This window comes from Carcharodon carcharias, chromosome 7 (genome assembly GCF_017639515.1).
Source record: "Carcharodon carcharias isolate sCarCar2 chromosome 7, sCarCar2.pri, whole genome shotgun sequence".
Classification (NCBI taxonomy): Eukaryota; Metazoa; Chordata; class Chondrichthyes; order Lamniformes; family Lamnidae; genus Carcharodon; species Carcharodon carcharias.
The window spans coordinates 86887551-86900430 of NC_054473.1; the positions used below are offsets into that span (position 1 = coordinate 86887551).

Consider the following 12880-nt stretch of genomic DNA (forward strand, 5'->3'; position numbering starts at 1 on the left):
CCCTGTACTTTCTATTTTCCCTTAGGCTTTCTACAGTATTAAGTATTTTGTGACTGTCATAAGCTTCCTTTTTCTGCTTTATTTTACCTCGTATGGTTCTAGATAACTACGGGCTCTAGATTTGGCAGTACCACACTTTTTCTTTGTGGGGACATGTCTACACTTTGCCCACAGGATGCCTCCAACTGGCCTGTCACTGATTTCCCTTCTAATAGCGGTAACCAGTCCACTTTCGCCAGCTCACCTCTCAGCTTCGTAAACTTTGTCTTTCCCCAGCCTAGAACTTTTACTCCTCTTCTACCTTTGCCCTTTCCATAATTATGCTAAATCTAACATATTACGGTCTCTATCTCCAAAATGGTCACCTACTACTACTTCTCCACTTGCCCAGCTTCAATTCCTAAGACTAAATCTCGAATTTCACCTCATCTCATTGGACTTGTTACTAAAAAAGTTCTCTTGAATGCAGTTCAAAAATTTTGTGCCCTCTGTGCCTATTATCCTGTTCACAGCCCAGTTGATATGAGGGTACTTGAGGTCCCCAAATATTATTGCCTTATAATATTTGTACTCAGAAATTTGCCCACATATTTGTTCTTCTATCTCCCTCTCACTATTTGGGGTTGTTTAGCACGCTCCTGGTAATGTAGCTGCCCCCGTATTATTTCTGTGCCATATGGCCTCATTTGCTGAATCATTTAGTATATCATCCCTCCACACTGCTGTAATTGATTCTTTAACCAATAATGCTACACGTCCATCTTTTTTAACCTCCTCCCTATCCTGCCTGAAAACTCTGTATCCAGGGATGTTGAACTGCCATTTTTGCCCTTCTTTACGCCAAGTTTCCATTATAGCAATGATATCATGTTGCCATGTGTTTATCTGTGCCCTCAGCTCACCGGCTTTGTTGGCTATGCTCCTTGCATTTAAATAAATGCCTTTTAACATTGCCAAATTCCTAATCTTGTAAACCTTTTAATCTTTGCTTCTTTTGCCTTTCAGAGTCACCCACTAATTTTCTATCTCCCACTCCTGTTCTGAAATTGTCCTATCTGAATCTGCCCTCAGGTTCCCATCCTCCTGCCAATCTAGTTTAAACCCTCCCCAACAACACTAGCAAATCTCCCTGCAAGGGCATTCGTCCCGGCCTGGTTCAGGTGTAGACCATCAGGCTTGTACAGATCCCACCTTCCTGAGAACTGGTCCCAATGCTCCAGAAATCTGAAGCTCTCCCTCTTGCACCATCTCTCCAGCCACACAGTCATTTGGCATATTCTCCTATTTCTATATTCACCAGCACATGGCCTTGGAGGTAATCCAGAGATTAGTACCTTTGAGGCCCTGTTTGCTAATCTCTTTCCTAACTTTCTGAACTCAGCCTGCAGGACCTCATCCCTTTTTCTACTTGTATCGTTGGTACCAATGTGAACCACAACCTCTGGTTGCGCACCCTCACCCTCCTGAGGCCAATTGGTGATATCCATGACTCTTGCACTAAGGAGGCAACATACCATCCTGGAATTCTGTGACCACAGAAGCACCTGTCTGTTGCCCTAACTATAGAACCCCCTACCACTATTGCTCTCCTGTCTTTCCTCCTCCCTCCCTGCACAGCTAAGCCACCCATGGTGCTGTGGTCATGACTCTCGCTGCTCTCTCCAGAGGAACCCTCCCCCCCATTGGTAATCAGAACTGAGTACCTGTTAGAAAGTGAGATGTCCTCAGGGGTCTGCTGCACAGCTTGCCTTGTCTTTCATATCTGTCTGACAGCCACCTAGTCCCTCTCTGCCTGCTCTTTCTTAAGCTGCGGGGTGACCATCTTCTGAAGCATGCTATCCATGTAGCTCTCATTCTTACAAATGCTCCTCAGTGCATTGGAAAATATACCTTTCATTCTTTTGACAGTTAATGGAGGGAATAAGAGATTTGCTTGATCCACATGTCATTGTTTCTCATCTTCTTTCAGCTGTTTCAGCACTTGTAATTCTTTTGTGATTTCAGCAACTGTTATCCTTAATGAGCTGAACTGGACAGCAGCACTGGAGGATGTGTTCAAACGTAACCGAGAAGAGGACCCCTCACTTCTCTGGCAGGTCTTTGGAAGTGCCACAGGTGTGACCAGATATTACCCAGGTATGTCAGTAATATGAAACAACAGAATGAAACCAAAGCAAAATCTGTATAGGAGGTCTTTGCTTTACGATATTTACATTGAATATCCCTTACCCTACTATGTAAATTGGGACCCTGTGCAGTTACACAGTGAGCAACCCTTACCCTGCTTAATGAAAAGAAACTCAGTACACATCACCTTGGCAACCTTGCACTTTGGTTTAGGAGGTTGTACACTCAAGCCCCATGTCACAAAACTTTTTTTTCTGTTTTGAAAATGAAATGTGAGCCTGTTGAATTGTAAAAGCTGATGTCTGCTCCCAACTCTCACCGACAGAGATCATGCAATGGGAATGGAGCTTCACAGAGTTGTCCTTATATTTGTTCCGTACTATGCCTACTGGACAATATTTGATGCTGGAACAAGAGGTCCTAACTGGTGGTGAACTGGTTCCCAGTGTTAACATGGTCACCTTGAAAATTCAGCAATAGATTACAGAGCTCATTCTGTAGAAGCTCACAGCTTCACAAAGGAAAATGGTCAGGAATTAAACCCATGCCTCAGTTCACAGTTAGAATTTTCTTACTCAGTCTTCTGGGTCACAGAACTACTTACTTTGGTAAGACTTTGTAATCTTTTTTGTGTTCCTTACAGCAACTCCATGGGGCCCTCCCAATAAGATTGATCTGTATGATGTGCGACGGAGACCCTGGTGAGTGAGGGGCTAATGAGAATGGTGTGGTGCAAAAGCATACTCAACTAAGGCTCAAAACTTCAATAGAATGATGATAACATGTATAATGCAGACTTAATTTACAAATGTTATGATCCCAGCTGATGTTACCCCTGGATAAGCCTGATCCCAGGGTGGAACCCAGCCTGATAGATCCTAACTTTTAATATTTGTTTAGATACATGGAGAGTGGCTACTGAACAAAGTCACAGGAGTCAGCTGATGAAATTTTAACAAAAGAATAAAACATTTACTAAACAGAATAAGATTAACTATATTACAATACTCCTTCATCCACAACTATACCTTTACAGATATATACAAATTTGTAAGGATAACACAAGTTACAAAAGCTATCTTATACTTTAATGTTCAAATGACAGATGCCACCCAAAACAGATGCTATGGATCTCTCATCTGCTCCCCCCAAACGCTTGTAACGCCGTGAACCAGCCAGTCTCACTGAACTCTGTCTTTCACACAAGGGTTTCCAATCTCCACTCTCCAAGAACTCGCTTTGGAATTTTCTCCCAAGTCGACACTTTCTCTCAGACACCTTCTGCAAGGGTCCACCTCCAGGGTTTCGATGTTCCTTCTAATGTTTCTTTCCCCTGGATCACCACATGCATTCGAGGTTTCTTCCATGCACTCTCTCTCATTGACTCAGCTGTCAACAGTACACCACTGCATCATATGCCCACAGTAAAGAGTTACAGACCTTCAGCTGCCTCCTTGGACTTCCTGGCTTCTTGCTTGCCTATATTGCTTTAAATATGCTTCCTGCAGCTTTCTTCCTTTAAGCTTGGAGCCTTCCTCTCTGCTTCTTACTGTCATTTCTACAGGACAGGACCTTTTCCAGACTCCTGTTCTTCCTATGACAAGAAGTCTTCTTGGACTCCTCCTTTCTGTCTCACTCCATGGCCTTGGGACCTTTTGGCTCTTTTGGGAAATTTACTTTCTTTTCAGTACCCTCTCCCAGTAGACTGCTGACAAATTGGTATCAACCTTGAGATCCAGAAGTCACTTGACATTCACTGTTACTTGAACTTTAGAGCAATTTATCTCAGATTCTTAGTCTTATTTCCCTCAGCAGTCTGCTATTATGTCTGCTAGAGAGAGACTTAAACTGCTCCCTTCAATTCACCAAATTCAAACTGCTTTTGGTTTCTGTGTGTGTGTGTCTGTGTCTGTGTGTGTGTGAGAGTCAGAGTCTCCCTCTCTGGACCCCTGTTGTTAGGCACAGCACAGTTTTTTCCTACTCTTCTGTTTGTTTTACTCCCTTTCAAGAGTCATAAAAATCTATTAGAAATGCAGGCATCTTTTAAAGTGAAACTAAAACTCAACTTCTCCTTTTCTTAACAAATAAAGGAATACAAATCAAACTTAAACATTAAAGATATACTTTATTCTTAACACACCCAAATACACATATAACTTACTTAAAATATCTTTATTTCCTTACACAACATACCAATAATCTGTTTCTTCCTCAGCTTTACATTACTTCTTTAGCTTTACTCAGCTTCACATTACAACCTTCTTTTAAAGATTTATTGAAATAACTTTTTACTCACTCAAATCTCCATTCATTACAACAGAGGCAGTTACCAGTCATCAGTTCAATCTCCATTCACTAGAGCAGCACCAGTTAACAATAATTTGCCCAATTTCTAGTAATTAGATCATTAAAAGGAGGTGTGAATAAAGAAATGTATGAATATGGGAGTGTTCCTCCTGTGGCGGCTAAACACCAACACGGACTGGTTGGGTCAAACAGCTTGATTTCATACTAGAATTACATAGTAACTACATGTGACTGAGAGTGATCAGGGGAGTGACCAGTTGGTTTCTTGGTTAAAGCCGATAATTAATCATTGCCCATGCAGAACCAGAGGGCACCCTGAAGAACTTCCCAATCTCTACTCAAAAAAAAACTCATGAATGAAGAAAGTCATTCAGCACTTCTTAATTCATCAACCAGAGCCACTTCATATTCCCATTGCTTCGTCAAGTTGTTTCTGAGATGATTCGAGGATTTCACTTCCATCACTCTATCCGAGTTCACTCTTGTTGTGTGAACATGGACCTCTTGATATTAGTACAATTGTTACTTTTCATTAGTTTCAAACTGCGTCTTCTAGTTAAGCCACAGTTTAATTTAAAATACAACTTTAGATTTACCTTCTCCATTCTATTTCATTTCTTGTACACCTTTCAGATACATTACTATCAGGCTGGTAAGCCCAAGCCTTTCTGGTCTTTCCTCAGATCAGACCCCTGACACTTGGGATCACCACAGGCTTCTTCTCTGCATTGCCTCCAGCACTTGACTCTCTTTTCCTCAGCGATCAGAACTGGACCCAGTACCCAAGGTACAGCCTGATCAGAGCAAAATGTAGTTTGATCATAATCTCCCCTAACTTGAATTATTCTTCTGTTCTGGTTATGTTGTTCAACATCCTGTTAGTTTTCTTGATTGTTACTCTGTCTTGGTTACATACATTAGGCAGAATCTTGTGGAGGCGATAGGGATCTCAACCAACAGCTAGAGAGCTGATGGAAGCTCTGCGTTGCCTCTTTTCGGGATGGCCCGCTGCGTTAAGTGCCACTCAGGCATTTGGCAGTCCAGTGGTGGGCCTTGCCTGGGATCAAGGGCCCCTGAGGTGGAAGTCCGGCCCGCTGAGAAGTGTCACTGGGGAGCCTGTGACTGCTGCCAGTATGACACACACCCAAAGCGTAGGATTATCATCGTATCCCAGGCCAGAGGTGAGTGATGTCGGGGTGGGGCGAGTCACAGGCGAGGCGGTCAGCAGAAATCATCCTGCCACAGACTTAATTGAAGAGCAGGCAGGAAACTGGCGGGGCCCAACCCACCAACCCCTTGCCTGATTAAGTGCCTCCCCACCACCAAACTCACAATGGGAAGGGCACAGGATTCTGCCTGTTGACTCTACTCAGCCTCCTAGGTCGCTTTCAGCTTCCTCCTTAGCAATTTCAACATCATTCATTCAGAAATTGTGTTGCCTATTTTTCCTTCCTATGTGCAGTCCTTCACACTCAACTGAATTAAATTCCATCAACCATTATTCTGCTCACTCTGCAATTTTTGAGCTGACCCCATCAATTCCACAGTCCCTCCCAATGTCTTCTACAAATTTAACTATTGAGTTTTTGAATCTAAGTCATAGATATAAACTGGAAACAGCAATGTTTCCAACACTGAGCCCTGGGACAGCCCAGTAAGCACTTGCAGCCCACCCTATCATAACCCCTTCCAACCAGAACCCAATATTTTTCTTAACTGTCAGCCAACTTCTCAACAGTTTTACCCTTAATGCCCACACTTTGTGTTTATTAATAGGAACCTTTAGTATCGAACTTCATTAAATACCTTTGCAGTCTAAGTGCACAGAATTGCAACGCTTACCATAGCCTACTTGAAGTGTCACTGCCTCAGAAATCAAGCGGGATTGGTAAGGCAGGTTTTCCCTACCTAAAGCAGTGCCCAGCTAATATATTTGTGCTCTTGATTAAATATTATTTATTTTCTATGTTGTACATCTGATACTTGCTCTTTCTTTCAATTTACACATGGTTAGGAGTGAGTCCCTTATAGGTGATTGCTCACTTTTAGCCACCAATCTGTCTCCACTTATCAATGCTCTCAATCTGAATGATCCTCTCTTGCAGCTCATAAGCAAAATACACTGGTATATCCGCACCTCCTTTTCCCTGTATCCTCATATGGTTGAATTTGACACTGTTTTCAGCACCTCCTCCTGCAACTCCTTTTTTTCTTACAGCCTCCTTGTTGTTTCCATTGAAGTCTGGGAGAGGGAATGTAATCCCAGGGTGAGGGGACATCGATCACACCAGCAGCGGGCCAGAGGTTTTATTGGGCCATGAATGAGGACTTCGATTTCTCCAGGGGCCCACAGAAATGCAAACCAAAAATTTTCAGGGTCTTTCAATAAGACGTCTTCAATGGCTCCTTTAAGAGTGGCCAGTACCTTTAAGAATGAAACAAAACCGAAAGTGCTGGAAAAGCTCAGTAGGTCTGGCAGCATCTGTGGAGGGAGAAACAGAGTTATTGTTTCAAATCCTCGTGACTCTTCTTAAGAGTGTTTAAGTTAGGCCAAGTCAACACCTGATACAACAGTTGCATACCCAGTGCAAGATCCTCCCATTTGTACCTGAGCTTAGCAATTGGGATCCTACCAACAGCCTAGGACCTTGATTTGCAAATTTGAGCAGCCTTGTGATTATTTCAGATTCGTTTAACAGGCCTGACTGAACATTGCCTCAGCCGGCCAATCAGCACTGATGCTGTGATCAAGGTGTCCAACACCCAGTCCCCACCTTACCAGTGATTTTTAACTGTTGGCTGCTCAGGTGCAAAATGGGCAGCATTGAATTTAATTTCTACTTCTAGATGAGTGAAGAACACTCCTGCCTCATCACGCTTTGATATCACATGTCCTTCAGGCGTTATCTTTGGCTCACAGAACTCATCCCTAGGTCAGAAGGTTGTGGGTTCAAGTCCCACTCCAGAGTCTTGAATATAGATTCCAAGCCGACACTTCAATGTAGTACTGAAAGAGAGCTGCACTGTTGGAAGCGCTATCTTTTGGATGAGGTGTTAAACCAAGGTCCTGCCTGCCCTCTCAAAAGAATGTAAAAGATCCCATGGGTACTTTTTGTAGAAGATCCAATATCTATCCCTCAACTAACATCAACAAAACAAATTGTCTTGTCATTGTCACATTGCTGTGTGTGGGAGTTTGCTGTGTGCAAATTGGCTCCTGTGTTTCTGACATTATAACAGTGACTCACTTAAAAAGTCATTGGCTGTAAAACCCTCTGGAATGTCTGAAGATTGTGCAAAAGATGCAAACACAAGCCTTTCTTTTATTTTGAGTACAGGCTGCCAGTTCTGAAAGTGTAGCATTTTAGGACAGCCTAATGTTGTAAAATGCATTTAATAAATGCAAGTTTGTTCTCAGTGAGTGATAACAATCCTCCTCAGTTCTCTTTCAATTTAGATTTTGAACCCAAGATGGAAGTTCAAATGCTAGGTACCACTAAGGTTGAAACAAGTAGGAGAGGGCAAGAGGAAAGTGATTATGTGATACCAAGTTTGTGTTTTAAAAGCCTGTAAATTATGTGAATGAAAAGACTAAGGTGAGGAATCCCATACAAAAGCAAATTCCTGCAATACTGGAAATCGAAAATCAAAGCAGGGAATGCTGGAAATACTCAGCAAGCCTGACAGCATCTGTGGAGAGAGAAAGAGTTAATGTTTCAAGTCGGTGACTTCATCAGAACTGGGAAAAATTAGAAATGTAATATGTTTGAACGAGTGACTACAAGCATAACCCCAAGCTTCCAGTCACCTGTCATTTTAATTCTCCATCTTGCTCCCACTCTGACCTCTCTGTTCTTGGTCTGCTGCAGTGTTCCAATGAAGCTGAATGTAAACTCAAAGAACAGCACCTCATCTTCAATCGGGCACTTTACAACTTAATATTGAATTCAACAATTTTAGCATGTAACTTCCGTCCTATTTTGTTTTGTTAGTTGTTAGTTTCTTTATTAGTTGGTGTTTTCTCTCGCTTCTCTCTTATTTCCTTGAATTTGTTTTCAGACAGCAGCTGCTCAGGACCTCCCATTCATACTAACACAAAAGCAAAATAATGTGGATGCTGGAAATATGAACTAAAAACAGAAAATGCTGGAACAGTTGGCAGTTCAGGAAGCATCTGTTGAAAGAAAAACAAAGTTAACGTTTCAAATCTGTGACCTTTCATCAGAACTTTTATGAAAGCTTTTGGCATTTAATCTGTCCTGTCTTTCACCTTATCATTACATTTCTACCTTTTCCCAGTTTTGGTGAAAGATCACAGACCTGAAACTTTGGCCCAGATTTTCATTCCCAGGTCAGGTGTGCAGAGATGGGAGAATTCTCAGCTCTGCGAAACCAACCTTTAAAAATGGCAGTCTGCAGTTCCTATCTTCATTCGAGGTGGGGTGTGGGCTGCATTAGAAGTTCAGTCCGTCGACCCTGGAATGAGTGCAGAGGCTTCCGGGTGCGGAGGAGGGCTGGGCACAGGCACTTTGTTGAATTAAATTAAAAAATTAAAACACAAAACAGCCCTCGCCCCTACACACTCCCCATGTCCCATCCAGGCCAAGCTATGCCAGCTCATACCCCCTATGCCAACCTATGTTCCTCGACCAACCCCTATTGCTCCCATGTCAACCCATGCCCTTCTACCCACTCCCTACTGCCCTCATGCCCCCTATGCCCCACATACATCCCTTTTATAGCCTCTGTGCCAATTTAGTGCCAACTCATGCGAAACCATGCCCCCCACCCACCACCCTTTACCCTTACCCCTTCATACCAACTAGTATCTTTCCACAGTTTTTTGACAGCTTTGAAGTCTTTGACAGTTTTGAAAGTTCTTCGACAATCCCAATGAGTTTGTGCACTTTTCACCCACAATCATGTTCACTTTTAACAATTGCAAATGGCCCCTCACCTCTCCAAAAGGGTGCCCTACCTCTCCCAAACGTTTCCCGAGGCCATTTCCAAAGTGCTACCTTACCGCTCTAAAGGGGCATCTTTGCTTTCCAAACAAATCCACTAAGTTCAGATCAGTTTTACCTGGCCTAAACTGCACACTCTGGGTTTCACACTCCTGGCATACCAAAATCCCACTTCAGTGGAGGCAGCTGCCTCTGTAAACTGTGCATGCAAGAATCCCGGCTCGACATCAGTCCCACCGCCGCAAAAATAGGAAGTACCATGTTCGGGGGCAGTACTTAAGATTTTTGGGCTTGTCCACCATTTTTTTCATGACAGAGATGCTCTGAATTAAATTAGGAGATGGCGAGACCAATTTTCCTGGGTTCAGTGCCTGTGGAATGACTACTTTGTAGAAAGGTGAGGAAAAAGAGGATGGAAACTTGCGACCTGCCTCCTCATTATCCTGGGATTTCTGAGGCTCCTCCAAGGAGTGGAGCAGATCATGTTCCTGCTATAGGCGCAATCTAAATGCTCACTGTAAACAAATCAGAAGATGGCATTCTTGGCCCCTCCCACACCCATCATTGTCCTGGAGGAGTACCTAGGCACTGGAATTAGTAGTGAGCCTTGTACCTAGCTCTGAAGGAGGCCAGGCTGCCAGGCAAAGACAGCCCACAAGGGGAATGGCCTATTTATTGTCGTAGGATCTCTTCAAATCTTTGGACAATGAGGCCTTCTGGCTGCGGTTCTCCAACCATTTGATTGCAGGCCTGCAAGGCTTTGACTTGAGGTAGGCCTGAGACCCAGCCTGCCAAATTCAGGCTTCCAGGCATGGACAGGCAAAGTACACTTTGAATGTGCTCTATGTACTCAGTAACCAAATAAGGCGGAGGTTGGAGTGCAATGGGAGAGGAAGTTGGAACTGGAGAGGTTTGGCTTGAAGGAAGAACAGTGTGTACAATAGCGTAACAAAAATAAAATTAGCTGGAAAAACTCAGCAGGTCTGACAGCATCTGCACAGAGGAATGCAGTGAGGAAGAAGGATTCTAGGAAGGAGATAAACCAACCATGGTTAGCCAAGTAACTTAAGGATAGTATCAAATTGAAAGAAAAAAACATACAATGTGGCAAAGATTAGTGGTAAGCCAGAGTATTGAATGCATGTAGTATTCAGAACAAAATTAATTAACGGCACAAATAGAGGTTAATGGGTATGAACTTATATCCATTATGGAGACATGGTTACAAGGAGATCAAAGCTGGAAACTCAATATTCAGGGGTATGTGACTTTTTGAAAAGACAGGCAGAAGGAAAGGGTGGTGAGGTAACTTTGTCAGTACGAGATGGAATAAGTACGATAGCAAGAAATGATCTTGGATCAGAAGATATAGAATCCATATGGGTGGAGGTAAGAAATAACAAGGGGAAGAATACACTGGTGGGAGTAGCCTACAGGCCCCCTAACAGTAGCTATACTGTAAGACATGCAATTAATCAGGAGATAATGAGGGCATGTAAAAAAGGCAGTACATTAATCATGGGCGACTTTAGTCTTCATGTAAATTAGTAGAGGTAGCCACAAGCAAGAATTCATAGAGTGTATTCGAGACAGTTTCCTAGAACAATATGTTGTGGATCCAACCAGGGATCAGGCTATCATGGATCTGGTAATGTGCAATGAGGCAGGTTTAATAAATTATTTCAGACTAAAAGATCCTCTAGGAAACAGTGACCATAACATGTTAGAATTTAGCATTCAGTTTGAGAGTGAGAAACTTGGGTTGGAAACAACTGTGCTAAACTTAAATAAGGGTAATTACAAAGGAATGAGGGCAGAGTTGGCTGGAGTGGACTGGGAAAGGAGTTTAGCAGAAAAGACAGATGATGAACAATGGCAGATGTTTAAGAAAATAGTTCATGACTCACAACAAAGATATATCCCAGTGAGGAAAAAGGATTTTAGGAAGGGAATAAACCAACTATGGTTAACCAAGGAAGTTAAGGATAGTATCAAATTGAAAGAAAAAAACATACAATGTGGCAACGATTAGTGATAAGCCAGAGCATTGGGAAAGTTTTAAAAAAACAACAAAAGATGTCCAAAAAATAAAGAGGGAGAAAATAAACCTTGAGGGTTAACTAGCAAGTGATATAAAAATGGACATTAAGAGCTTCTTTAAATACATAAAAAGGAAGAGAGAGGCCAAAGTGAACATAGGCCCCTTAGAGAATGATGCTGGGGAAATAATAATAGGGAACCAGGAAATGTCAGAGGAGTTGAATAAATACTTGCATCAGTCTTCACAGTAGAAGACACTAATAGCATTCCAAAAATACTAAATAATCAAGGGGCAAAAGTGGGGAAGGAAATAAATACAATAACTATAACTAGAAAAAAAGTACTAGGGAAACTAATGGGACTAAAGGCCGCTAAGTCCCCTGGACCTGATGGATTGCGTCCTAGGATATTAAAGGAAGTAGCTACAGAGATAGTGGATGCACTGGTAGTAATCTTCTAAGAATCCTTAGATTCTGGAAAGGTGCTCGAGGATTGGAAAACTGCCAATGTAACATCCTTATTCAAAAAGGGAGGAGGGAGACAAAAAACAGATAACAGATAGGCCAGTTAGCTTAACATCTGTCATTGGGAAAATGTTAGTGTCTATTATAAAGGATGTAATAGCAGAGCATTTAGAAATACATAATATAATCAAACAGAGTCAGCATGGCTTCATGAAGGGGAAATCATGCCTGACAAATTTATTAGAATTCTTTGAGGAGATAACAAGCAGGATAGATAAAGGGCACCAGTAGATGTAATATATTTGGATTTGCCAAAGGTGTTCGATAAGGCATCACACATAGGATAAGAGCATGGTGTTGGGGTGTATATTATTAGCATGCATTAAAAAAAATGGCTTACTAATAGAAGGCAGAGAGTTGGGATATGGGGGCATTTTCAGAATGGAAACTTGGAACTAATGGAGTGCCAGAGAGATCAGTGCTGGAGCCACAACGATTTACAATATATATTAATGATCTGGATGAGGGAAATGAATGTACTATTGCCAAGTTTGCGGATGACACAAAAATAGGTTGGGAAGGCAAGTGGTGAGGATGACACAAGGAGTCTACAGAGGGATATAGACAGGTTATGTGAGTGGGCAAAAACTTGGCAGATGGAATATAATGTGGGAAGATGTGAGGTTATGCATTTTGGCAGGAAGAATAGAGGAGCTGAATGTTATTTAAATGGAGAAAGACTGAAGAAAGCACAGAGGGGTTTGGGGATCCTCGTGCATGAAAGCTCATAAAAAACTAGCATACAAGTTCAGCAGATAATAGGGAAGGTAAATGGAATGTTGGCCTTTGTTTCAAAGGGAATGGAGTATAAAAATAGGGAAGTCTCGCCAAAACTATGCAAGGCACTAGTTAGACCACACCTAGAATATTGTGAACAGTTTTGGTCCCCTTATCTAAGGCAAGATATACTGGCATTGG

At 42.3% G+C, this 12880-nt stretch overlaps 1 protein-coding gene across 1 annotated transcript in view; it reads left to right on the plus strand.

Annotated features, from left to right (window-relative positions):
* Nucleotides 1–12880, plus strand: part of cacna2d2a (calcium channel, voltage-dependent, alpha 2/delta subunit 2a) — a 758554-nt gene that overhangs the window by 332039 nt on the left and 413635 nt on the right. Inside the window, exons 6-7 of the mRNA XM_041191642.1 lie at nt 2005–2136; nt 2771–2828. Coding sequence (XP_041047576.1) covers nt 2005–2136; nt 2771–2828 — 190 coding nt within the window. The remainder of the gene's footprint in view (nt 1–2004; nt 2137–2770; nt 2829–12880) is intronic.